The sequence below is a fragment of the Panonychus citri genome, unplaced genomic scaffold (assembly GCF_014898815.1).
Source record: "Panonychus citri isolate SS breed McGregor unplaced genomic scaffold, ASM1489881v1 Contig00115, whole genome shotgun sequence".
Classification (NCBI taxonomy): Eukaryota; Metazoa; Arthropoda; class Arachnida; order Trombidiformes; family Tetranychidae; genus Panonychus; species Panonychus citri.
The window spans coordinates 268,752-296,235 of NW_026515520.1; the positions used below are offsets into that span (position 1 = coordinate 268,752).

General features: G+C 31.2%; 5 protein-coding genes and 1 pseudogene across 5 annotated transcripts; 4 read left to right on the plus strand and 2 right to left on the minus strand.

Annotated features, from left to right (window-relative positions):
• Positions 1 to 120: 120 nt before the first annotated feature.
• Positions 121 to 9,144, minus strand: LOC128390139 (protein FAM151B-like). Its single transcript, XM_053349816.1, has 5 exons — positions 9,003 to 9,144; positions 6,975 to 7,191; positions 3,161 to 3,421; positions 2,621 to 2,880; positions 121 to 1,930 (listed from the first exon to the last, which is right to left on the minus strand). Exons 1-5 carry the CDS (start codon positions 9,015 to 9,017, stop codon positions 1,772 to 1,774), a joined length of 912 nt encoding a protein of 303 aa, XP_053205791.1. The 5' UTR covers positions 9,018 to 9,144; the 3' UTR covers positions 121 to 1,771.
• On the plus strand, positions 5,231 to 6,968 carry LOC128390137 (uncharacterized; annotated as a pseudogene).
• Positions 9,145 to 14,357: 5,213 nt separating the features above from the next.
• LOC128390158 (glycerol-3-phosphate dehydrogenase, mitochondrial-like) lies at positions 14,358 to 17,645 on the plus strand. Its single transcript, XM_053349836.1, has 4 exons — positions 14,358 to 14,802; positions 14,980 to 15,107; positions 15,195 to 17,045; positions 17,268 to 17,645. Exons 2-4 carry the CDS (start codon positions 15,015 to 15,017, stop codon positions 17,490 to 17,492), a joined length of 2,169 nt encoding a protein of 722 aa, XP_053205811.1. The 5' UTR covers positions 14,358 to 14,802; positions 14,980 to 15,014; the 3' UTR covers positions 17,493 to 17,645.
• A 923-nt stretch (positions 17,646 to 18,568) lies between these two features.
• Positions 18,569 to 21,894, minus strand: LOC128390161 (uncharacterized). Its single transcript, XM_053349840.1, has 2 exons — positions 21,765 to 21,894; positions 18,569 to 21,539 (listed from the first exon to the last, which is right to left on the minus strand). The coding sequence occupies exon 2, from the start codon at positions 21,226 to 21,228 to the stop codon at positions 20,563 to 20,565; it is 666 nt and encodes a 221-aa protein (XP_053205815.1). The 5' UTR covers positions 21,229 to 21,539; positions 21,765 to 21,894; the 3' UTR covers positions 18,569 to 20,562.
• Positions 21,895 to 21,991: 97 nt separating this feature from the next.
• On the plus strand, positions 21,992 to 24,737 carry LOC128390159 (CDK5 regulatory subunit-associated protein 3-like). Its single transcript, XM_053349837.1, has 10 exons — positions 21,992 to 22,262; positions 22,426 to 22,557; positions 22,637 to 22,786; positions 22,863 to 23,041; positions 23,120 to 23,256; positions 23,319 to 23,472; positions 23,550 to 23,645; positions 23,708 to 23,881; positions 23,952 to 24,329; positions 24,402 to 24,737. The coding sequence occupies exons 1-10, from the start codon at positions 22,217 to 22,219 to the stop codon at positions 24,471 to 24,473; spliced, it is 1,518 nt and encodes a 505-aa protein (XP_053205812.1). The 5' UTR covers positions 21,992 to 22,216; the 3' UTR covers positions 24,474 to 24,737.
• Positions 24,738 to 25,284: 547 nt separating this feature from the next.
• Positions 25,285 to 26,505, plus strand: LOC128390160 (choline/ethanolamine kinase-like). The gene is given in 2 exon segments (XM_053349838.1): positions 25,285 to 25,844; positions 25,847 to 26,505. Coding segments are annotated over 2 exon segments (1,176 nt in total). The 5' UTR covers positions 25,285 to 25,312; the 3' UTR covers positions 26,491 to 26,505.
• Positions 26,506 to 27,484: the final 979 nt, after the last annotated feature.

A 27,484-nucleotide genomic window follows, 5' to 3' on the forward strand; every position in this document is an offset into this window, starting at 1 on the left:
ATGAGAAATCTAATAATAAGTTGAAATAAGATTACAGATGAGATGAAATTAGTTAATTTAATTTAGTTGCTCGAAAAGTTGATTGTTGCTTGGTGGAAATAATTGATTGATTGTTAACAATTAAGAATTTTTATCATTTTATTATTAGTGATTTTACTTTATTAAGTAAAAAGTGACAGTAATTAAAATGGTTGGTGTGTATTAATTAACTAATGATTAAGAAAAGATTAATGATTAATTTGTGTTTCTTTTCATGAGATGGGAAATATGATTGATTTAATTAAACTCAGGCACAATCTTAATCATGTTCAATTAAAGCAACAATTAGCTTGCTTATTTTAAATCACAGGTCTTTCCAATTGTGAGTTACAATTTATCCAGCAATCAAAGGCCTCAATCAGGTTACAATTAAATTTTGGGTTTACAATTAAATCAAGTGAATATTTTGTGAAATTTATATTTAAAAAAAAACAGACAATCAAATAATAATAAGAAACATTGATTACATCATTAATTGTTGGTTAATTGTGGTTGGGTTTATATGGTCAACACCGACTAGTTAATTGTCTGAATTCATGATAATATGAATTCAGTGGTGAAAATTAAGGTTAATTGTGATTAACATGTTCAGGGAGAAAAAAAATTTCTAATTGTTTCATTAATTAATTTATCATTTACTCACAATTAGTGAGGGGAAAAAAATGTGATCCATTCAATTAACTAAATTGTTTTGACAGAATTTTGATAATTTGGTCAATTTAGATTACCAATTAAGTGTAAGATTAAAATTGTCTTGTTAATTGTTGAAAAGTTTATCAAATCTAATCAAAGTTAATATTAAGTGTTTTACCAATGATAATATCTTACAATTAAGTTTGTGTAGCAAAAAAAAAGGTTCAAAGTGATTTAAACTAAATCAGTGGTGAAATATAACATGATTAAGAGTAAATAATCAAGGTAATTAAAAAAAAAGGTAAGAACAATTTAAAATGATTGATTATGATTAAAAATTTGATTGAGAAAAAAAAACATCACAAAGATTTTTCCAGAGGCAAGTTAATTATATAATTATCATTGTTAAATTGTCAATGATAATGAGGATAATTAGAGTTAAAATTAAGTTGATCATGATGATGATTAACGAATAATTAATTGTTGGATTAACTTTTTCGCTAATTTTTTTTTCTTTGTCTTCAATTTCCTTTTTAATCATTCACTTTAAACAGAATTAATTAATTTCCAATTCTGTTTCAATTCTTAGGCACACACTTTCAGGCACAAACAAACACAATTAAGTTAATTGTGGGGTAACAATTAGTCTTCACCAATTTAACTTGACTTTCCAAATGAACGATTTATAATAATAAAAAAGATAATCAACTTAATCGTAACTAAATCAAGTTTTTACGAAATCAGTTGATTATATAAGTGAATTGTTATCATCTTGTTACTCCAATTGAATTTGATTTAGATATCAGAATAATATTAATAGTAAATGATAATTTTTGATAATCATCAGATTAATGAAAAGGAGAGAGAGAGATGATTAAATTGATCATCTTAATCATCCAAAGTAAGAATTAACTTCCAATGGCTTCTCCTTAATGCTAAATGATTATGATTAGACTGATAAGTTGATTCGTCGATTGATGATTGATTGGATTGCGAGTAATTAGATTTTGAAATAACAGGTAAAAGGTAAAGGTAAAATGAAATTGGTGATGATGAGGATGATTGAAATGATGATGATTAAAGATGATTAAGGTGATGATTAACGTCGATAGACATGGGTACGAATCATAGTAAGTAAAGGTTCAGGTAAATCGTAAAAGATTTGATTTGGTGAAAAGTTTTTTCGGTAAATTAACAAATCCTCCAACGAAACTGGATCACCAGGATGAGCCCACAATGTCAAGCTACTGTTTGGAACCTGTTGATTAAATTAAAGACAAAGACAATCAGTTGATTGTTATCGAGAAACAAGAAACAAATAAAACTAAATCAAGTGTCAAATGAATTAATCATCTAATAGCAAAACTTAATCCACTTCCAATTACTTTTTACCATAAAAATCAATAAGTTTGTAAAAGTGTTAATTATATTCAAATTAATCTAAATTAAACGGATAAAATAAATTGTTCAAATCTATTAATAGTTGATCAGATTAAGGTTGAAAGTGTTAAGTGTTTACCAATCGACTTAATTACATACATTATAATTAGTTGATCGTAAATTACAATCAATATTATGGTAACAATCAAATAGAGGTTATAAATTATTGATCATTAAAGTAAAAATTAAGACGATGAAAATAATGATAATATAATCAGGTAATTAACTAATTGTTGATCTCTTATTTTTTCCCCGAAATATTAATAATACAATAATTGTTACATTGACTAAACCCTTGATTGTTTGTTGTTAATTTCTCAGGGTTGATTGTGAGCTTGGCATTGGCTTATTTATGAGACCATTTGGTCAATGGGGGTCAGTAAGTGTTTCTTGGAAATCCGTTTACATCAATGGCCCTAAGGGTAAGGTCATCGCCTTGATATTATACCATTGACCTTTGTGGTCAATTGTATTGTTAACTAAAGGGGATGTTTAAAGGTAAATTTACCTGGAAAAGTAATCGTTGTAGTTCACCGAGCGAGGCTTTCAATAGGCTTGCGTTTATTGGGAAGGTTACAGGTTGAATTAAACTGTATTCCTTGACCAGTGAAGCCATTTGGTCAACCATTTCCATGGTGTAACCAGTTTTCATTGAGATATCATCTGATTCGGTTGTCCATCCAATGGATATTATTGACTTAGGAAATCGAGTTCGGCATAACATTAAAAAAGTCCATGGGTCAACTGGACTGACCGATGATTTATATCCTGAGGGGAAAAAAAGAAAATCAACTTTAATTTAGTAAAGAGAAACAACAATTAAGCTTACAATCAATAGGATATTAAATAGAGATAGTGTATTGATTATGTTAATAGTGGAAGTGGAAAAAAATAGAAAATCGATAATAAAAGTTCAGTAACTCAACGAATTCAACGTGATCATGATAAGATCAAAGTTCGATATCAAAAGAAAAAAAAAGTTCTAATCATTTATTATAATAATAAAGTTACTGTTACTTTTATCATCCAATTAGCATAAACTAATTACCTGGAAGTATATCAGCATTTAATATCAGTGGACCTTTGATGAACTCAGCGTGTCGGGCAAGGACTCGAAATGCCGGTTCGACGACTCTTGTATTCTTAAAGTCCAGTTTAACGCCTTTACCAGTCTCCGAACGGACAACATCAATCAACCAATCTTCCAATGTGATGTCCGACATGTGACTTGGTTGATGGGACATTATTGGAATTGGATAACGAGTGGTTTCCGCTAGAGTGACATCGGCTTCGATCATTAAATTGTCACCTAACAATTAAAGTAAAAAAATGAATCAACACTCACAATTAAAAAGTTTGTATTGATACAATGTTTCAATTGATGTTTTTTAACAATTGGACTTTCTTTTCACTCGAAAGGATTAAAGTTACAATTTATTTTTATCACAATAATTAACAATCATAATGTGAATGATAATTTTCCGTTTATATCAATTATCATTATTAATAGTAAATTAAATTGTCATTGTTAACCTGATAATGGAAAATGTTATTTTTAAATTGTTATGATTAAAGAAAGAAAAAGTTAAATTCAATTTCACTTTTCCTTTTTTAGCATAATCGTCAGTACGAACTTTTGACCAATTCATCGAGTTCTAACTAATATAAGTTTATAAAGTTTCGAAGAGGAAAAAGTTAATTGTAGATGTGAAAGAATTGAATCAATGAAGCAAATCGACAACAATTAGTTTAGATCTTCAATTTAAACTTAATTGCTTTTGTTTAGATTAATTTGTATAACCAAAAATCTTAATCAACTTGAAAGTTAATTTACCAATAAAAATAATGATAATTAATTTCAATCGCTCAACAGGATAGTCAACAATTAATTGATAATTTTAAAATTAGTTGAGTTGAAATTTAATTATTTCAATTTTCATAATAATCATTGTCCAGGAAAAAGTTAATTCCGGTTAATTGTTTGTTCATAATCAACATAACTTTCAAATCATTTTGTTTTCATTGATCAGTTGATTGCTCTCTTTGATTATGATTTGATTTGATTTGATTATTTTACCCTTCTAGAGACAATTAATTGTTAAAAATCAGTTTCCCTTGACAATCAAAACGATTACAATTTAAAAATAATATTAATCAAAATTGACATCATTTGAATGGTCACAATATTGACAATTTAAATTGTAATTATTTCTTAATCACTGGACAATAGATTTACAATAAAATGATGAAATGATTAACTGATTAACTTACAACCCTTTTAATCAATCAAGTTGATTATTTGTCACCAAACGAATCACAATTGAACCGGTTTTAAATTAACAAAAACCTTTCGCTGATTTAGTAACCATGGTATTGAGAAAAAGGCAAAAAAGGAGATTGAACAAACAATTAAATTAATTGTTAGTAATTTATACTCATCAAATAATCAACGTTTCTGTTTTCACATTGACTTGTTAACAAGGTAAAAATAGCTCAACAATTAACTATTACATTGGAACCATTAACTGTTCTTGATCACCTAATTTTATGATTAACCTGAGAAGATGAAAAAATTTCTTATATTTAATGTTAATTCAGTTAAATATAAATATCGTTTATAACAATTAACAAATATTTACATGTAAACTTAATCCTAAACAATCAAAAGCTAGTAACCTCTTTATTATGATATTAATTGTTGTTAATAGTAAATAATCAGAGTGATAATATTTTAAATAGACGAATCAAAATGATGAAATTAAGAGAAAGAGAAATCAGGCCAACACAATTTAACAACAATTACAATTTAGTGAGCGATTGGTAAGAGAGTGAGATAAACATTAGGTTTTCCCGGGGCAGTGATCACAATTAACTAACAATTATGAGCGATCACAAGAAAGTTAAATCAAATATAAAGTTGATCTGAAAGACATCGTTTGACTCGAGAAGGTCCAAAGTAAAATTAACTATGAAAACCTATCCCGTGATTTTGGCCTTTGTCCCAATTGTCCTTGTTTCCTTCAATTGGGTTGATTGTCAATTTAACTTTGAACAATTAACTAACTACCAACAACAACAACAATCTATTGTTAATATAACTCAAAATTCACCCAATGGTTATCATACATCAACCAAGATGGACGAGAATAGTGATCGGGCTCGTCTTTTAAGGCCATCTTTGTTTCGTCCTTCATTGTTTCACATTGTGACCTTTCCTAATGATGAATGTTTCGATGCCTCCAATCAAAGTGGAACCTGTTACACTTCAGCTGAGTGTAAGGCCTACGGAGGAGTTGGAACTGCTTCATGTGCCAAAGGTTATGGGACTTGTTGCATCATTTCCCGTTCCTGTCATAATACAACCTCACAAAAGGTTGTCTACTTTAAAATCCATCATATCCATCGATTGACACTCAACCTAATTACTGTGATTTAACCATTGAGATTAAAGATCCCAACGTTTGCCAGATTCGTTTGGACCTTCTCGATTTACAATTAGACCCACCGACTAACGGTGAATGTCTTGGTGATAAGTTTTCCGTTTCAGCGACCGGACTAGCGACTACAAGTATCCCCACTCTTTGTGGATTAAACCGTAATCAACACTGTGAGTATAGTTAATTGTTATTCCAATCGATTAGATATAATCGATAATTGATCATTTATTTGGTCGATAAAGAAAAACACTTCCTCTCTAATCTAATTTTCCGTTATTTTCGGTTCAATATCGACGCAGTTTATGTTAACCTCCCCAGGGTGAAAAGGAAAGGTCAGCTTCTTTGCTATTTATGACCAATGGTAATGGTGGTTATCGGTGGCATATCCGTGCGACTCAAATTCAATGTATTCAAGAGATAACCGGAAGTGGAAGTGTCTCTGGTGGAATTGGTTCTCGAACACGTCTTCGTCGGCAATTATTTTCTCCACGAGCAGAACTAAAGGTCTCAGTTCCAGCTCCGCCGGGTTGCCTTCAATACTTTACTACATCTTCGGGTGTCATTGAGAGTTTCAACTTTGGACAATATCTTAACAATTTAGATTATGCAATTTGTATTGAAAGGATGTCCAATACTTGTAGGGTTACATTTACCTCTGCTCCAGGTGATTGGTCAATCACTCGTTCTGATGGTAATAATCAACAACTATCCGCTGTTGGGGATAATCAGTGTACTACTGATTATCTAATGATTCCTGGATCATCAAGAACTGGCGATGGTCGTACCTTTGATAGGTATTGTGGAGGTGTCCTTAACTATCTAGAGGGACGAGAAGTGACCGCACCATTGGTAACAAAGGCAAATGGGCCGATTGTATTACGTTTCCATTCTGGACCAGGTCGCACATTCACAGGAAACGATAATTATGAGGCTAAAAGTGGCTTCCGGTTACGATTTGAACAAAGTGATGTTAATTGTCAACCAACTGACACTTTGGGTAACGGAGATTATAACGATTACTCCAATGGTGGAATCATAACCGGAATTAACACCAACATTCAACCAGGAGTAAATAACGGCGCTTATTTCGGGCCAAACAGTTACAATCCGAATATAATATCACAAAAATCTCGTCAAAATGGTAAAAGGATGAGAATCTAAAGGGATCACTTTCGATTTTGTAACCATAAACTTTTTTCGCGAATCAGTTAATAGAAATACTTAATCAACAACAATTAACTGATTGTGTCGGTTCTGTAAAATGACATTTATATATAAAAATCTTTCATTGATCAACATAAATCATCACCAGTTTGACTTATCAATTTGATGTGAATTCATTGTAACTGTTTAACTTTTTTCTGAGTGAATGAAGTTTTAATACTTTTATTGGCCATTGAGACAATTACTAAATTAATTACTTACCCATTAAAGCTTGATTAAGAAGCGAACGACTGTTAGCTGCATGAGCCCAATTAAGTCTTAATCCATCTCCAGCTAAACCAGGAAAATAATCAAGTAGATTTGGTGGTGAAAGTGATGATTGTCTGGCCTGGTAGCCTGGTGAAGGGGAACTTGGTTGTTGAGGTGATGCGGGGAACAATGGAGTCCGACCGAAGACGGGCTGGACTGTCGCTGGACACTGAAATCCGATCATAATTAGAAGAAGAGAAACAAAATTTAACTGATTATCGTTGATGAGAAAATGTAAACAATTTAGCAAAAAGAAAATGTAGTCAGTCAATGAGAGAGTTTGAATTGTATGAATGAAAATCGATTTTGTTTGTTTATTAACGAAATAGATTCAAGAATAAAACGAAAAAACTATTTTAATGGTTTTATTTGAGTTCGAAGCGTCAATGGCAATGCCAAGATAACGATAGAGGAGAATTTTTGAAAATGATGATTATGAAGATGATGATGATGGTCAAGTAAACCTGAGTGAGTTAGTGAGAGTGAGAATTAGGGAGAGGGAGAGAGAGAAAGTTAAGAAGCCGTAGCATATCTTGTAAGGTATCAAGCACAAGTGAGAGCAGAAAAAGATGAAGATAAAGATGAAATGATGATGATAAATGAGAGAGAAAGTTAACTTGAAAACCGCAACCAAATCTCTCTCACTAGCTCACTCTCTCTCTCTCTCTCTTCTTCCTTTATCTTCCTTTCATTATCTTTCTATTTATTACAACAATAATATATACAGTTACAGTCTCTCTCTCTCTCTCTCTCTTCATCATTTTTCATGATGAAATATAAAAAACTCAGTCATTGGTTTAACAGGTAAAAAGAAACGTTGATGATAAAAAGTGGATGAGGGAGAGAAGAGAAATGAGAGAGAAACCTGAAAAACTACTCCCTATCATCATCTGCAAATAGAATGGAAAGTAACTTGGATCTAATAATAATAATTTACCGTTATAATTAAATCGATTGTTGTTGTTGTCATGAAGAACGAGTTGTGAACAAATAATCCAATTGATTTCTAACGTTAATCAACTTGATTTAAGGTTCCAATTAGTTTCTTCTTACACAATTCAGTAATTTAGTAACAATTAATCATTTGATTACTAAATTAGTTTCTCTTTTTTTTTCTTGTATCGTTCAAATTTAATATAATTCGAGGTTCGAACATTTCTTTTTTCAATTTTCGCGGTTTTCGTTGTTTGGGTTTTGCTTACAATTAAATGTTTCTTTTTTTTCTTGTCTCATTTAATCATCTTTCGCATCCTTTTAGTTAATTAGTGGCTCATTTTTAATTCATTTCTTACAATTAACTACACCTTTGATTACTACACCATTGTAATTGTAGAAAAAGTTAATTGTTCACATTAATTATCCAGAATTAAACTCTTATTTCCATGTTTATGTTAACCTTACAACGACCTTTAATTGTAATTTTTTTCTTCTTTCTCTCTCTCAGTGAATCTAATTAATTTGTTTACTGTTTTAACCTAGAAACAATTAACACAGAAAACACAATTAAGTACCCTGATGGTTACACATTAATCAACAATCTACTTCCTGGTTAATTGATTGACAACAATTGAATTGATAAATTTCAATGAGTAAAAACCTGATACATTTTTGATGAGACCCAAACTTGACCAACATTAAACACTAATTAATTATGATGATGATTATTAATCTATCCTTGATTGTTACAAGTCAATTGACAACTACAACTTAATTAATAAACTGGATTAATTGAAGCCCTTAATTGACACCTTAATCAAAAAGTGGTGAATATTAAACATAATATTTGTGAAGGTCTTTAGGCCTTAAGGTGTTGTCAACAAAGAGGAAAACTAATCACAGGCAAGATGATTAAAGTTAATTGTCAATAAAATGGTGACATGGGTGATGAATTGATTGTGGTAAATTTGGATGGTGACAATTCATATCGTTCTGATTGTTACAAATGATTTTGATTATTACAGTTAATTGAAACGTACTAACCTGACTATACTTCATTGATAAAGTCAATGCTCTTCAATGTTATTTTTTCAATGTTTCTTTTAATTGTGTTAATTGTTTGTCTTTCCTTTAACTTTTTCTATGTGTTTACTATGAGAATTGAATAGATTTCAATTGTTGAGAAATCAAAGATTCAAAGTTAATTGACACAAAAGAAATTTAATATTTTGATGGGAAAAACATTTAAATAAACACAACAATTAAGAGACAATCAACTAATCACTGATTACAAAAGAAAAGGGTTAAGATGAATTGAAGGGTTGGACCCACGAAAAATTAACCAATTTTTTTGGAAAAATGGTTTAGAACCAGAATCTTTTTTCCCAATTACAATTGGAAGAGATCGTTCTCTCTCACTCTCTCTCTCTCTTTCTTCTCTCTCACCATGATCATCATCATTTTCTCTCTCTCTCTCTCTCTCTGTCTCTCTCTCAAGGGTCATTGAACTCAATTCATGTCAAAAGCAGAAAGAGAAAGAGAGCAAAATCAAAAAAAAGACGGCAAAGAAAGAGAAAAGAGAGAAAAACTCGAAAGAGAAAATGAAAATGAGAGAGAAAGTTTCTTCATCTTTTCAAGGCACAACTTCCGCATTGATGATCCTCTCTTTCTCTCCCTCTCTGTCTAATTCTGTCTTGCAAATTAATAGACAGAGAGAGAGAGAGAGAGAGAGAGAGAGAGAGAGAGAGAGAGAGAGAGAGATAGACTATGAAGATAAACACAAAATAACAACATAATATCAACTTTGAACAAATATTATCATCGACATTGAATCACCATGTTTGGAATGAACTTTTCTCGCCATAATTCATAATTTATCATCTTCTATCTCTCTCTCTCTCTCTCTCTCCGATATCATCTTTCTCTCGCTATTTCCTTTCTCATATTTTCTTCCTCAGGCCTAAGATTATAAATTATTATTCTCATTATTATTAATATGAACCTGGAACATCACAAATTACGATTAGGGAGAAACTCCTATGGTTAGAAAAGAAAAGTAGAACCAGAAAATTTCTCGGAATTACATCTTATTGTTATTCGTTCAAATTTCTTGGAACTCGAAACTCGTAAAGAAAAACTCACCGATCCCCAATTCTTACAAACTTCACGAAGGCCTTAAGGTCAATCTTATAATTTACAATTGGGCAACTGTTAAGGTTAAATGGTTACTTTCATTCAGCTGACCATCCCCTTGACCTTTATTGTGTTATTTAAATAACATTTTAAATCTAATTTTTTTTTCAGGTCAAAAGATAAACTTTTTTTTGGATAATAAAAGTTTTTTTTCATGTTGCTAATTTCATCATCATTGATGATCATTTTCAAGATGATTGTGATTATTTTTGATAATTCGTGATAATCAGAATGATAATTATCAATGAATACAATTAAATTTATTCAAACATGATTATAATAGTTACAATAACAATTAGATAAGTTTTCAACTCATTAACTTTTCCTAATTGTACAATCAAATTAAGATGAAACTTTTTTTTTCTCATCAATATTAATAATGATTCTTTACTGTAAATATAAACGTTTTAATTTCTTACAATTAACTAATGGTATTGGTTGATTGTTGATTGGAAAACCAAGTTCATGTTTACTTCCTTGATTAACTGTTGATTGATAAACATAACGATTACATGTAACCTTGGAAACTGGATTAAGAAATGATAATAATAATAATAATAATCAAGGAAATTGAATTGACAAGTAAAGTAGCAATTTACTAATTCCAATTGAAATATGATATAAATAATTAGCAAAAAGAAAAAGTGAAAGTTAATCACAATCAATGAGTAAACAAGAATAATTATCTTATTAGATCACTAAAAGTTTTGATCCAATTAGTGCAAGTTAATTTTGACAATTAGATTGGATTAGTGGTGGTGGAAAATGACAATTAAGATACTGTTAATCATATTCAAATGATATGGAACGTGAAAATCAATTTAAATCATCATCAGATGCACAATAATATTAAAAATAACTCAATGATTTCAAACAATTTAATCATCATGATGATCATTTTGAAGGATCATTAAAAATCATTCAAAGTTTTTTGTTCTCGCACGGGTTTCCCATTGTATTAATACATTATATTCAATAGATAATAATGATAATAATAAAACAACAATCAACAAATTTGATGATAATGATGATAACCATTAAAGAGACAACATCAAGTTTATTTTCGAGTTTGATCTAATTTCTATTCTCAGATTAACTTACCTTTTGACCGCCATTTATTATTCACCTTTCATTATCTCCATCTTCTTCATCTTCTTCATCATCTTCATCTTCTCCATCATCATCATCATCATCATTTACCTTTTCCTCTATCAAAAAAGTGACCTTACTGATTGTTGACCATCAACGATCACACCCAATGTTCATTCAATGAGAGTTACCTATCAGTTTGATGGTAAACAATTTAACCAATATTTAAAATTAGCGTAATCATTTTGGTCAGTTAACGATTTCACAATTAACCTTGAATAATTCATAAACAATTTATCATTAATTGGATAATGTTAACAACCCTTTTCATTTGTACGAATCCTAATCTGTCATGTTAATCGTTAATTGGAAATTAAATAGAACAAAATTTAAAGTTTTACTTGTCCATTAACTCAACTGAAAAGTTCATTGCAACGTTTAACATAATTAAGCTCATTTCGAATGATTAATCAAGTTCTATTCTAATCGAAATGTTAAATCAACTCAATCAATAGAAAAATCCTACGAACTTTTGAGAGAGAGAGAAAGGGAGATGTCGTTTTGTCGCTTCGAACTGATTTGCATAAATATGAGTATTGACACGAATCAAGTATCGAGTATCACTGATAGAGAAATGAGCGAATATCAATGAAAGATGAGAAAAGATAAACTAATTGATTAGCAGAAAATTAATTTCCACGATTTAATCGTAATCGGAAAGTCGAGAAAGAGAAAGAAAAAGTTTCCCGTTAAGTGTTAAGTTTAACAGTCGAAAATTAAATTTAACTTCTAAATGAAACTCGTGATTCTATTTATGATTGAATCGAGTCTCTTTTTCTGTACCAACAATTTAATTCGTCCTTCGTTGTGACAACAACATAACGAACTTTATTCAGAAAAGTTCAGTTCCCGGTTTCAGTCCGGAACAAAGGTTACAATCGAAATGGAAAAGTTTATTTAAACTTTTAGCTTTCTACTTAATTGAAATGAAATTAACTTCTCATGAGAGTTCATTAACATCGTAATCCTTTCCGCCTTCCGTAAACATGATTAACTCAATTTATCGGTTAATTGGTGAATCAGAACTTGAGAATTGAAATTCGAGAAATTTTATTTTCGTTTACCTTGACGAAGACAACAAATTTAAGTTCGATAATTAATCAACCGTCCGAAAAAGCGAGAAACTTTTTTAAAAAAAATTCGAAATAACAAAGTTTCTTCTCTCTCTTTCTCTGATTATATTTGAATATTTAATTATCTCATTAATTGCGATTTACTGATGATGATTAAATTGATTGTATTATTGCATTTTCTTCATTTATCATTTTCTAATCATCTGATTAATCAATTGATTGTTGATCGTTGATTAAACTTCATTTTTCCTCTTGTATTTTATTCATATCAGTTCATTGCCATTGGAAAAGTATTAATTATTTGTTAATTGTTATCATTATAATAATAGTTTAACATTGATTATCAATCAAAATTATAATGCAAACAAAGTTGATCACAATTAGATTATAATTGTTGATTGACAAAACTGATTATCATTTTTTTTTAACGGTTAACCTAATTTATTATGTTGGAAATCAAATATGATTAACTAATATTTATATTGTTAATCAAATTGTAAATATATTGATGATTAAAATAGTAAATTATTGATAAACAATGACAATGATTGTTAAAGGTGAGTGCAATTTATTAATAGTCACAATTAAAATTAAATTGAATAAATTAGGATAAATTTTCATGATTAAACAATGGATACAATTAGTTGATGAACAAGAAATAAACCAAATTAAATGTTGATTTAGAAGGTGAAAGTTAATTGTGAGTTTAAATTAACAACAGAAAAAGTGATATTTTGATAAATGAAAGTTTCTCTTTTTTTTTATTAATCAAATTGATTAACTTTGATTATGGATTATTAATGGCAATGACCGAGTTCAATGACACCAAATAGCCAATAGATTAAAATAACAATTAACTTTAATCATCTCGAGTTATCAGTTTGTAAACGAAACTCGAAAAGTCCATTATTAGTTTGTAAGTGTCAAGAATTTTTCGATGAAGTGATGAGGAAGAAGAAGGATTAAGATGAAGATGATTAAATTAGTCACTTAAATCACTCACAATACTGTTAATTGTTGATGATGATGGAGATTAAAAAATCGACAACAACAAGATGAGACATAAAAAGGTTGAGTTGAGAAAAAAGTTTCGATAATTTTTTGAGAGAAAATTGAAAAATCGAAAGTACATTTCCGGGTATTGGACTAATTTTATATGCAAACGATTAACTATTTAGGTGATTAGCGGCCATTTTTAATCATTATCACCAACTGAAAATCATTGAATTAAAAACTCAGGATAATCTTTTCCCAAACATGTTAAATTGTAGTTGATTAAGCGAGAAACTTAAAACTTTTCATCGCCGATTCAATAATTATAATTGTTTCAATTAAATGATGATTATAACGATTGGGGAAAACCTTATGAGTGGTTGGATGGGTTATTTAAATGGATGATGATGATTAATTTAATTGTGATGCTTTGAGCGATGCTCAAGGTTCCCAACAATTAAGAAAACCTTATTAACCTGTTGTATAATATTAAAAGGGATGATAATGATTAGAGAAAAACAAAATCTCTCTTTTTCTGTTTATATTAATTTAGATTCTAATTGTAAATTAATTAATTTCAACTGATCACGAGAATGAAAATTGCCTATTTTTAATTATCGCTCATCATCAATTTGATAGAGAATCTTTTTTTTTCACTGATTATCACGATCATCAATTTAATCCTAATCCTAATCTGTATTCAAATGAATGAGAAAATGTTACACAACAAACGGATTAAGTTAATCCTTTAATCCAATCAAATTGAATCCAAATCTGAATCAATTGTGTTTCTTTCAAATTAAAAGTTTCTCATTATTGTTTATTTTTCCCAATAAAACTGTTAACATTTCCGTTACTTGATCCAACCTTAATTACTTTGTTCATTTAAATTGTTCAGCTACAATTACGATGTTGATTTAACTAGTGACATCTATTAATGTATCATCAATGAAAGAGAAGGTTAAATTAAGAGAGAGAGAGAGAGAAAAAGAAAGAGAAAGTAAAATAGACAGAGAATCAATTTTTCCCTTTCTTTTTCTGTTGTCTCTCTTTTCCAGTGGATTAGATTTTGGTTTTTCTTTCTGATCAAATTGTTAATTCTAGTTAATTGTCGATTATTGGGTCGCAATCAATTAATCTGTGTTCCAAGTGTCATCAGTATTATCACCACTGGTGAGTTTCTCCTCCATTGACACCAAAAGAAAGTACAATTAACCTCATCATCCTCATCATCTTCATCATCATCACAACAACAACAACAACACTTAACCTTATAAGCGATTGGATATTTTTCATTGAATATCAATAATAACTGTATTTATTGTTACCTCGTGGTGATGGATTAATTGTTCATCTTAATTATTTGCTCTATTATTAAATAGAGATACCGAAATCTAATTGATAACCTTTTTAATTTGTTAATTTAATCATAACAGGTAAGTGATAACCTCTTTTTGCCCTTGGCTTTCATTAATCTCAATTGATGTTTTTTTCCTTCAGTGAAAGTGTTTCATGATCAGTTGATCATTGGAATTGTTTCTTTCTGCTTTTTAATTAACACAATTTGTTTTTCTCTCTTCTTCTTGTTTTGTTTTTTACTACATCGAGAAAAGGTGAAATCAATTAATTATTTTACTTAATCATCAAAATGACTTTTACTTCGTGGACTTTGAGACGGATAGTGTTATGGTCTGGGGGCTTAGGTCTGGCCACTTACACTGGTCAACATTATCTTTCAGAGGTTTGTTTTCATTAATTGGTTTAATTATCGTTTTGTTGTTCTTGATTTTTCAACTTTTTCTTTGGTCTCTTTTTTTTTGATGCTCAGAGTCTTTCGGCTGAAGCACCAAAGCCTCCGGCTCACTTGAAGATGATCTCAACCAAAGGATTACCCTCACGAGCAGATCACATCAGAGCGCTTAAAGAAACCTCAGAATATGATATTCTGGTTATCGGCGGAGGTGCAACTGGTTCTGGTGTCGCTTTAGATTCTGTTACTAGAGGATTGAAAACAGCTCTCGTTGAGATGGATGATTTTTCATCTGGAACAAGTAGCCGATCAACTAAATTAATCCATGGAGGTGTTCGTTATCTTCAGAAGGCTATTCTTCGTCTCGATTATGATCAATATCGAATGGTCAAGGAAGCTCTTCATGAAAGAGCTAACCTATTGGACATTGCTCCACATTTATCTTATCCATTTCCCATTATGCTTCCAGTGTATCATTGGTGGCTGGTTCCTTATTATTGGGTCGGTATTAAGGCTTACGATTTTGTAGCTGGAAGTAAAAATGTCAAGTCGAGTTATTTTCTTTCAAAGAAAAGGGCACTTGAACATTTTCCCATGTTAAAGAAGGAAAAACTTTGTGGAGCTCTTGTCTACTATGATGGTCAACATAACGATGCTCGAATGAATTTGGCTCTTATTTTAACAGCAATTCGATATGGAGCCAATTGTGCAAATCATGTTGGTGTCACCGAATTAGTGAAAGATGCGAATGGTCAACTTTGCGGTGCTAAACTTAAAGATAACATTACTGGTGAAGAATGGAAAGTAAATGCTAAGGTTATCATTAACGCTACCGGACCTTTCACTGATTCTATTAGAAGAATGGATAATCCTAATCAGCGATTAATTTGTCAACCCTCAGCTGGAGTTCACATCACTTTACCTGGTTATTATTCACCAAGTAGCATGGGTCTTTTGGATCCATCAACATCAGACGGTCGAGTTATCTTTTTCCTTCCATGGCAAAAGTTCACGATCGCGGGAACAACTGACACTCCATGTGAAGTTAGCAGGAATCCATCACCATCCGAGGCTGATATTCAGTTCATTTTACAAGAAATTAAAAAATATTTAAATTCTGATGTAAATGTGAGAAGAGGAGATGTAATGTCCGCTTGGTCGGGTATTCGTCCATTGGTTCTTGATCCATCTAAGGGTAACACCGAGTCAATTGCTCGGAATCACATCATCGATGTTAGTGATTCCGGATTAGTGACAATCGCTGGTGGTAAATGGACAACTTATCGATCAATGGCAAAGGAAACCATTGATGAAGCAGTTAAAAGATTCCCTGATCGACTTAAACCTTTATCTGAATCAGCGACTGATGGATTACTTTTGGAAGGAGCATCTGAATGGTCACCAACAATGTTCATCCGACTTGTTCAAGATTATGGATTAGAACCTGAGGTTGCTAATCATCTTGCAAACACTTACGGAGACAGAGCATTCGCCGTGGCTAAATTAGCCGAGTTAACTGGTAGACGATGGCCCGTTGTTGGTAATCGTCTTCATCCCGAATTTCCTTACATCAATGCTGAGGTTCGATTTGCAATCAGAGAATATGCATGTACCGCTGTTGACGTAATCGCTCGTCGACTTCGTCTCTCATTTCTTAATGTAGAAGCTGCTCAAGAAGTTCTACCAAAGATAATCGAAATCATGACCTCAGAATTAAAATGGAGTAAAAAAGAAGCTCAAGTCCAATACGAAAAGGCCGTTGAATTTTTACACACTGAAATGGGACAGAATGCAAATAGACAAGTTAAATTAGTTTCTCCCTTGTCTCTATCCGCTGGAGAGATTAACAAATACACTCAGCAATTTCATTCAATGGATAAAGAAAAGAAAGGCTATATTGGTATTAATGATCTAAGGCGTAGTTTCAAAGTGAGTATTCCGATTGCGTTGACATGATTTTCCGTCATGATCATTGAAGAAAAAAAAATCAAAAGTTTATCAAAAAAACCTTGAAAATCATGAGTACGAATCATGTGAAAACTCAGTGAGATCATCATGCGGAGAGAGTGAGAGTAACTGATTAACTTGATAAACTCGAGATAAATTCTGATAACTGGATATTAATAACTTTGAATCTCCTTTTTCCCACAGGCTTCAGGTCAAAAGATCACCGAAGAGGAGTTACATGGCCTTCTAAGTGAGGTGGATGTCAACAAAAACGGTCAAGTCGAACTGGGTGAATATCTGCTTCTAGTGAGCTCACTGAAAAGTGGAGATGTTTCAACGAGCGTTTTTGCCGCCGCCGTTGAGCTTGAACACCAAAGAGAAACTGGTTACAAACAGATCACCGTTGAAAGAAGCGGCGGTGGATTGTAAACAAACCAAAAAGGATAATCTCTTGATCGCTAATCGTTGAGACAATTTACCGATTATTAAAATGATAACTTATTGAATTAACGTGAAACGTTGCAAATGTTAATTGTGAACAATTAGCGAATTATACAAATTAAATTAAATTTCGATTCTTAATTTGTTTTCTAATTTTTGGGAGAAAAAAAAACTTTTCTTTTCCTCCTCTCAATCAATTGGATAAATAATCCACCTAATTTACTTGTTAATCACTTGATTAATCACTTGATTAATCATTCTGAAAGTTAATCAAAAAATTTCAATAACGATTAACAATTAAATTGAATTAATTGTTGGGGTCATTGACTGAATTATTATAAGAAGATGATTAAACATAAATTGTTTATCAGCAAATCATTCAAGTAATTACATAATTTGTTTCCCGATATTTGATCACAATTAAATGAACATAACAAATTAATTGTTGATTTTATTTATGCAGACAATTAGTTAATCATTATTTTGTTTTTCTTTTGCATTATAATTATTGTACTGAATCAGTTAATGATTGAAATAAAATAAGTTGAGGAATGATTTAGCAATAAGTTTGGATACACAATCTAAATCAGTAAATATTTTATGTTAATTAATTAAGGAGGAAATTAATTAATCATCGTTGATCAAAATTAACATTTTGTTGAGTCTTTTCTTGGCTTTATCTTTGTCACCATCTTAATCCAGTTTAGGTTAATCCTTAATTGATTTCTCTTTGATTAGAAATTACAATTTCCTTTTTTGTTTTCGCAAATTGTTTGAGTTAATTGTTATATCATTTTGGAACGGAAATTAAATACATGTACTTAAATTACATTTGGGTGATTCTGTTGGGATTAAATTGAAGTCTTAATCACTGTCGCTTGTCAATATCATCATTATGTAATAAATGAACATTTAAGATTAAAGTGATTAGTTGATTAATCAGTAGCTAATTGTAAAATATTTTACCACAAAAAAATACGATTCTGTGATTAAATATGATTCTGTTTTGGTTGGGATTTGATTATGACAATTGTAAGCAATTAAAGGTTAAGGTGACAATAAACTTGAAGTAATTAATAATAATTTATGCTTAATTAACGTTTGAATCTTAATTGTGATCCATTTAAATTAAATTTGATGGATCATCCAATCGTTAACCAAATGAGAAATAAATTATTTAAGGATTAAAGGTAAACAATTAAAGTTGAATGATTAAAGAAGCGGAAAGAAATTAAGGTAAAGGTCTTAACATTGTGGAACAATTAAAAAAAAATTGGAAAGTGATTAAAACAAATTAATCAATCCAATTTAGTAAGGAAAGAGGAAAAGAAAATTACTTAATTGTTGTTGATTAGATGGCAAAATATTTGGTTTATAATGATTCTTATTGTTTATGGTTGAGTAAATGGATGTTAATTGGAATGAAAGAGAACAGGGAATTCAGGAGATTCAGGAGATTCAGTTGATTCTGTTGTTGTTGTTGGTGTTGATGGTGTTTCGTTTTGGGGGGACAACTAATTGTTGAGAGAAAAAGTTAATCAACAAATGAAATTAATACGATAATGATAATGATAGAAAAGTGAATTGAAGGAGAAAGTGAGAAGGAGGACAATTGGATATGTGAAAGTCGGATCGAAATGCTGATTAATATTAACTAGTCACGGAAGGAAGGGTAACCGTAATTAAGGAACAATTAGAATTTGTTGGAATATAAGGAAAGAGAATTTCGATGAAAAAGATTGGTAATTATAAAAGAAATTGAAAGGTAAGTGTGTTAGTGTTTAATTTCTTTGGCACGGGTTGTTTGGCACACTTATGATTGTAGAATTTATCAAATGGAATTTAAGGTTTGTTGATAGTGGCCTTTTATCGTAATCAGATATTGTGCTAACAATTTAAATTCTCTCGATTGATAAACAATTTACTCTTTCAGTTGTATTCTTTTTGTAGTTCCAATTCTTTTTCCTCTTCCTTCTCTCTCTCTCTTCATCTTGATTGTCTCTCTTGTTTGTTGGATCAACTGTTATCTTTTTTAGAGATCAACATTCATCACGTTAGTTTATTGCATTTATCCTCATCCTCATCTTCTTCTTCTTCCTTTGATGATTCTCTTTCATGGAATAGAATATTTGTTTGTTGACATTAGGGTTGCACTCATTTTCTCTCTCCATCCAATTGTCTCTCTCTTGAGTTTCTCTCCGCACGTTTATTAACAAGGTTCTGGAAAATTAGGAACAACAATTAAATTTAATCCAATGTTATCTGTTGACAATCAGTTGATTCTAATGTAATTTGGAGGACTTTGGCTTCTGAATTTTTTTTTATCTGCGTAATCGTTTGTTTATCCATAATGTTGACTCTTTGCGTATTTCCTTTTCTTTGGTGTGTAGACTTGTGGTTTTAATTGTAATTCCATTAATTATCATTAACACGGATGTAGAATATAATTAACCATGAAGACCATCCTATTGGTATGATGATGATGATGGTGGTGATGATTACAAAAGTAAAGGGATGAGAATACTAGTAACTTTTTTTCCCAAGAAAATGAACTCCAATCAAATGGTTTAAATGAAAGGATATTAAATGGTAAACGGAATTATGATCAATTGTAAATGCAATGAACTTAATTGTTGTTGAATACATTGTTGCTTGTTGAGTTTGTTGATACTTTTACTGCAAATCTTCATCTTTCCTCTCCTTTTTTTGTTGATTTGTATTCTTTCCCATGTAAAAAGTGATTTTCTCTTGAAAACTTTTTTTTCCATTCAATTCCTCAGGAAGTTTCATCAGGAAACAATTGGTTAATGTGGAATCATTTGAATGAAATATTCATTCATTATGAGTGAACAATTGTTCACTTAAACTGGACACTGAGTTTTAATTATCATGAGGTTAACTTAGCAAGGAAAAAAGAATGACAGAAAAAAAGAGGGAAATGAGAGAGAGAAAATAGATTATGAAGATAAATAAAGGAAGAGAGATTGAGAGAGAGAGTGTGTGTGTGTGTAATAGGGAATAGGATAATTGGAATTGATGAATGAGTGAGCAGAAGATATCATTTAACACTTTCCCTGTTAACTCTGATCTCAAATGACTTGATTATCTTTTGAATTGCTTTGGTTGGCGATTTGGATGATGTTGTACTCTTTTCCTGTAATTTATCAACATTGGCATTTGATGATAGCGGAGGTTTAACACTTTGCTTCATTATTTTTGGAATTGAATTTGTTGTCTGTAGTTTTACGCTTGGAATTGTTGTTGCAACTGTTGCTGAGGTTTTTGTGATGATACTTTCGGTTACATTGAGAGTGGGCTTACAAAAGAATGTATCAAGACCATCGTCGATTTTATCTGAAATAATGACACCTCTTCCAGTGGAAATTGAAGTTGAAGGTGTAACTTTTAAACGACCATTTGGAGAAGATAAATGTTTGTTATTAACATTGAAGCTGGACGATGAAGAAGATGATGAGGATGAGGATGAAGACGACGACGATGTATTGGTAGAAATAATTGAAATACGTGTTGGAGCTCGTGTTTTAGGTTTACGAGGTCGAGATTTGACAAGATGTTCCAATCTTTCACCGCTACTTGAACCAAAAAGACTAGACGATGGATCAGATGAACACCAATTACTATTTACACAGCCCGCTGATGCAGGGCGAGGATAAAGATCACCAATATCCTCTTTAGTGTTGTTATTGTTACCATAACCATCCATGATTATTGTTGATAGAGACCAGCAAAAGATGAGCAAAGAATAAAAAGAAAACCAAAGTCTCAGCGCAGATATAAATTAGAAGAGAATTTGTTTGTTTTTCTTTTTTCTCTCTCTCTCCCTCCTTTCAAATATCAAGAAGAAGAGACCACACGAAAAAGAAAACAAATCAAAACAATTGAAAATGTTCTCTTCTTTTCTCTGTTTGAAAGTCACTTTGAGAAGAAAATGTAAATACACTCGAGAAGAATAAAAAGTCAATTGGAAAAGAAAAATATAAATATTCTCCGTGGAATGTTAAATGTATATGGTACCTAAGAAAAATGGAGAAAAAGACAAGAAGGAAGAAGAAAAGATGAACACAAAGAAAGAGAAGAAGAAAAGAGAAGAAAAAGAAAATATTAGAATAGAATAAAAGAAAAAAGAAAAACAAATGGAAATGGAAAAGAGAAAAATATTGAAGAGAATTAAAAACTTGTAGACATTTGTTGATCAACTAATCGACAATTAAATAGTTTTATTAATCACTTTAAACTTACCTTCACATAATCAACTAAATGACTGAGGAAATGAAATTAATGACAATTGAAATGTTTTCATTTCTACTCACCAACCAACAGAACAGCTGATCAACAGGGTTCGTCTCAACAGAAACAAACGTAACTCGATGTTAATTGTTGCGCTTTTACTTCAATTATCTGATATAATTTAGTTCACTTCAAGTAGTAGTTTATACGTGTCAACGTGCACAATTAACAATCAACCGGATAGATAATTTATATTTAATTAATTCTTTTACATTTCTCGCAATCCAAATTTCTTTCTTTCTCTTTCTATTTCTCTTTCTTTTCCTCTTTCTATTTTTTCATTTAGACTTTTGTTTACATTTTTATTTACTTTGTTTCTCTCATTTTAATTGATTCATTTTATTGTTGTTGATTAATTTTTTATTATTATTTTCTACTCTGTGATAATTTAAATTGACCCAAACATGTCTGAAGAAGTTCCAATTGATATTCATGCTTCCAAATTACTTGGTAATTATGTTTTTCTTTATTTTCGCCAACAATTTGGATTATTTTTTGTCTATTCTCTTTATATTTAGAATTTAATTTTTCATGTTCTCGTTTTTTTTTTCTCTATCTTTTTGATTGTTCTTGCATTTTCACTGGTAAATTGTCGTTTTCTTCTTCAACTCAGATTGGCTGATTACTCGTCGTCATATTAATAAGGATTATCAAGTTCACCTGAATAAAATTAGAGAAAAGATTCTGGAAGCCATTCAAGATATGCCAGCTCATCCCAAGATCACGCAACTTCTTGCTGGAACACGTTAGTAGCCGTGATTCTAAATTTTAATTGATTGTGACCTTTACATTAACCGTCATTCTACTATTTCTTATCCTAACAGAATTGAATTACTTTAACTGTAAACAAATTGTTGAAATATTGAAAGAGACTGAAGCTGATTCGAAAAACATTTTCGGCTACTATTCATCTAAACGTGTCAAGGATTGGCAAGAGATTGTTAGACTTTATGAAAAAGATGATGTCTACCTGGGTATGTTTTTCGTACAATTATCTTGGCTAATTAGTGTGTTAATTGTGATCTATTTCTTTGTATTTACTTTCCTTAGCTGAGGCCGCATCGATGCTTCATAGAAATGTTAACTTTGAAGTGCCAACAGTTCGTAAACAATTGAACAAATTCCAAGCCAACAGTGAAGAGCTAATGAGAAAATCGAGTGACTGTATTAGCCGAGCAAACAGATTGAAGGCTGAATATAAAGCGTTTGCTGAGAAATTTGGAATCAAGGTGATTAAATAGAATTTCAATTTGTTCTCTTCTTTCTTCGTATTCAATTTTTTTTCTTGTCTTTCCAATTACTTACAGGGTGATAATGTCCATCAAGAGTTCCAAGAATTGATCCAAGATTTGCCAAAATACGTTCAAGAACTTGTACAGGAGCTTCCAAAACTTTCAGATAATCGAGATTATTATCAAGAATTCCTCAAGTTTACCCATAGAAGGTAAATTATCGCTACGATATTGATATTCTTATATTTTGATTGCTTCTGTATTTTTTTTCCAGTGAAAACATTTCGTGTTTACCTTTGTTGAAATATTTAATTACCAAAGGAAACACAACCGTTTACGAATATAAAAATGGAGTAGCGCCTACAACCATTGAAGAATCAATCATCGATTTTGGTAATACTCAATTAGAAGGCCAAGAAGATGACCAGGTAAAAGCTTGTTGATTCAATTAAGTGAGTGAATCGCAAAAATGCAAATATTAATTTTCTTTATTTTCTATTAATAGGTAATTGATTTTGGTGATGATGTTATTGAATTTGAACGAGACACTGACAGTTCAAGTCCATCAAATGGAAATGGAGATTTCGTTCATGTTGAGAAGGTTAGATTAAAGTTTGGGTTAGTTTATTGGAGCATCTTTTTCATCAATCAATTTGTTTACAGGATGAATGTATTGAAGAAGGAGATATCAATTGGGAGATCGAAGCTGTTGAAATATCACCCGGTGAATCTTTACAAGATAAATCAGAATTATGTCATGTTGCCAGAGGAACGGATGCTCTCACATTACTAGAATACTCGGTGACAAGAAATAATCTGATTAACGAACTACACGAGGTAGATAGACTATACGAACGATTGTTTAATCACTTAATCTAACAAATTTTTCCGTAAATTTATCGACTAGATTGAAGGATTTTTCGATCAACGTATTTTCGAGATGAAAATGGAGGAAAATGTTCTATCTGAAAATCAATTCCAAGGAGCCCCGAACATTTTACAAATGACCACAGCTGAAAAATTGTCAACCCAAATGAAACAAGGACAGAAAATCCTCCAAATGATGACCAATGAAAAGACCAATTTGATCTTCATGATGAGAGATGACCGTAAATACATTGACAATGCTGCTGACAAGATGAAAATGAAACTCTCGTTAGCGGATAAAGCTCTTGATAAATCTAAATCGTTACAAGAAAAGGCTAAAGATGAATCATTACAGGGAGAAAAGTTTGCACCAGAAATTCCCAAGTTAATTAAGAGGACGAAAGAATTGCAGAAACAAGTGAGTTAGTCGATTGATTAACAATTAACTTGAAACTAAATTTTTTTCTCCTTCTCTTTTTTACTACTACAGATCGAAACTGAAATTTCCAAGAAATACAAAGGAAGACCAGTTAATATAATGGGAGGCTATCAAATCTTATGAGAAATTAATCTTTTATTTTCAAAAATAATACATAATTGTAATTGTCTATGAATTATTATTGTTATAACAATCAACTAAAACGAGGAATCTCATAGTAGCATTCGCGAAACAAGTAACAGAATCGGAATCACTTTTTACGATTTCCTTTCCTTATGAATTGGTGAACTGCAATATTCAAAATGATTATATTATTAATTGGGATTTTGTTAATTTCTAAACAGAGTTTATTTGATTAAAAAACTCATCAATTTGTTATCTTAATAATCCTAACCAATCTCAAGCTGAACTAAATTTTCCATTTGGAAACTGCCAAGATGATTAATCTTCAATATCCAGTGAACTTGCCACAGTTTTTTACCACCGATACCAGAGAGTATCAATTATTTACATTAGTAATTGGCTGCAGAGAAAAGCTCGTTCGTTTTAAAAGCAACTTTTAGTTTTCTTTCTGATCAGATACAATAAACTTCCATCGGCTCATTGATTAGCAATAAATCAACGAAAAGTCAATCGTAAATATAAATAATTGACCAGATAGAAAGAAAAGAAAATGTCAACAATTAAACCAATTAACTTACCTTATAGAGAATAAGATTAAACGATAAAAAAACCCAGAGGGTTAACTAAGATTAATAATAAAACAGATTAATCCAAAGAGAGAATTGATTGTAAATAGAAACTGAAAAAAATTAAAGTTCATTAGAGTTGAAACTGTTGGAACAACGAGTCGCGCCTCAACTTGAAACAATTTGAAAGTGAATTAAAACTTATAATAACAATTACGATTCTTATTGATAAGACAATAGTGATATTTGTGTTATCATAGCCGAAATAAGATAATGTCAACATCAACACTAAATGTGGATTCTTTACGTGATAAGGCTTTCAACATTTGTCGAGAATATCTTTCAGGCTCTTGGAAGGAAATTCAGCCCAATGACATGATCTTTCATTCCATCAGTGGTGGTCTCAGTAATATCTTGTATTATTGTTCTCTACCCTCAACTCATACTCCTTTATGTGGTGAACCAAGTCAAGTATTGCTCAGAATGTATGGGCAACTTCACTCTGACGATACGACACAAAACGAGAACAAAATGACAGAATCAGTGATTTTCATGTTATTATCTGAGAGAAACTTGGGACCCAAATTGTATGGAATCTTTCCCGGTGGACGACTTGAAGAATATATTCCGGCACAAGCGATGACCTGTGATCAGCTTCGTGATCCAGTTCTTTCCTCAACCATTGCCCATAAATTAGCCCATGTTCACAGTCTTGATGTTCCCATTAACAAAGAGCCTACTTGGCTTTTCGATAACATGTACTCTTGGTTGGAAAGTGCTCGTCGAGTTGACCTGAAAATGGTTAAACCGAGTATCGATGTGTCGCCAAGAAACTCCTCAGTTTTCCTTATGAAGATGAACTTATCTGGTTGAAAAGTTTCCTCTCTTCTGTCCAATCTCCTGTAGTATTTTGCCACAATGATCTTCAAGAAGGTAACATTCTGCTTCCTGGTATCCCCACAACACCAAGTAGTTTCCGTAATCGTAATCGGTCCAATGGATCTTCAAACGGATCCAATCGAACCCTTGAACCCAAGGTTATCTTCATAGACTTTGAATATTGTTCGTACAATCATCGTGGTTTTGATTTCGCCAATCATTTCCTTGAATGGACATATGATTATTCAGCACAAGAGTGGCCTCATTTTTACCATAAACCGGAAAATTATCCAAGCGAAAGTCAGAGACGACATTTTGTCCGAGAATATCTGAAGGCTGTCGATAGATCGAGACCAAGAACAGAAGTCGACAATGAGGATCATATCTTACGGGAAGCGGACGCTTACTCATTAGCATCTCATTTACTTTGGACACTTTGGAGTATCAATCATGGAGTCTCATCGGAAATTGTTTTCGACTATTGGGAATTTGCAGAAATCCGACTGAAAATGTACTTAAAAAAAAAGATTGATTTTACTTACCAAATAGATTTTAATTCACGGACAATTTGACAATAATCTTCTACACTGACAAACTTCGCACATTCTATTAATAAGTTCATGACATTTAGTCTCATCTTCACGAAACTAATAGTCCAAAACTCAGTAATGTAATTTAAAAATATTAGAAAACTCAACGCTAATTATAATAAAAAAGAAACCAAAAAATTCAAATTGACAAAAAAACATAAATATTAGAATTTATCGGATAAGAAAAATAAATTACCAATTAACTTGCCTCGAAGAAGAAGATTATATGAAATCACACAGAGTTTGTTGACGAATTCATAGAATTGTCAATCGAGTTTGAACTCATTTTATTGATATTCTAAGAGATCTGAGCCGAAAAATTGAGTTTAAGTTAAATCTTCTTTCATTGTCCATCAATGATGCAGTCGATTATTAAGAAATGAGCTTCACCTCACCAATTCGATAATCAAATCGGAGGATTTTCGAAATGTTCTGTTTGTCAAATCGATTTCAAGGATCTCCAAATACTGGATTATGTATTTTTTTTTCTAAATGAACAAAACGAGAAAAGAAAATGTTAATAATATTGTTGCTTGGGAATCGGTAACATCTTAGTTATGATCGCACTGGTGTGGCTTGAATTAGATTAGTCAATGAGAGGCGATCAGTGTAAAATTTGGTTTGATTGTCTTAGGCCCTCCGGGCCTTTTTTTCATTAATTAACCCGTTTACGAGTGACACCTAACCTAATCTAACACAACAAAACAAACCGAACAATTAGTTAACTAGTTACATTAATTAGCTCAGTAATTTAAGCCACACCAGTGCGATCATAACTAAGATGTTAACCTGGGAATCTGTTAATTGAATGATTACCTTCGGTTGTATCTAATATTCAATCAATGGTTCCTAGATTATCTTCTTCATGGAGAGAATATTGTTGCCAAATTTTCTTCAATGGCAAAGGAAAATTTCCTGGTGATACTAAGTTGACCAGAAATCTCTTCAATCTTTTTATGTCCATTTTCCTCTCAAA

What these genes read in the sequence shown, in the direction of transcription:
- LOC128390139 (XM_053349816.1), bottom strand. An exon ending in AAATGCTGATATACTTCCAG is followed by an intron (nt 2,881 to 3,160) that starts GTAATTAGTTTA and finishes TTTTCCCCTCAG; the next exon opens with GATATAAATCATCGGTCAGT. An exon ending in TACAACGATTACTTTTCCAG is followed by an intron (nt 1,931 to 2,620) that starts GTAAATTTACCT and finishes TTTAATCAACAG; the next exon opens with GTTCCAAACAGTAGCTTGAC.
- LOC128390161 (XM_053349840.1), bottom strand. Translation starts at nt 21,228, where the DNA reads ATGGATGGTTATGGTAACAATAACAACACTAAAGAGGATATTGGTGAT.
- LOC128390159 (XM_053349837.1), top strand. Translation starts at nt 22,217, where the DNA reads ATGTCTGAAGAAGTTCCAATTGATATTCATGCTTCCAAATTACTTG. An exon ending in TCATGCTTCCAAATTACTTG is followed by an intron (nt 22,263 to 22,425) that starts GTAATTATGTTT and finishes TCTTCAACTCAG; the next exon opens with ATTGGCTGATTACTCGTCGT. An exon ending in CGAAAGAATTGCAGAAACAA is followed by an intron (nt 24,330 to 24,401) that starts GTGAGTTAGTCG and finishes TTACTACTACAG; the next exon opens with ATCGAAACTGAAATTTCCAA.
- LOC128390158 (XM_053349836.1), top strand. Translation starts at nt 15,015, where the DNA reads ATGACTTTTACTTCGTGGACTTTGAGACGGATAGTGTTATGGTCTGGG. An exon ending in GTCAACATTATCTTTCAGAG is followed by an intron (nt 15,108 to 15,194) that starts GTTTGTTTTCAT and finishes TTTGATGCTCAG; the next exon opens with AGTCTTTCGGCTGAAGCACC. An exon ending in ATCTAAGGCGTAGTTTCAAA is followed by an intron (nt 17,046 to 17,267) that starts GTGAGTATTCCG and finishes TTTTTCCCACAG; the next exon opens with GCTTCAGGTCAAAAGATCAC.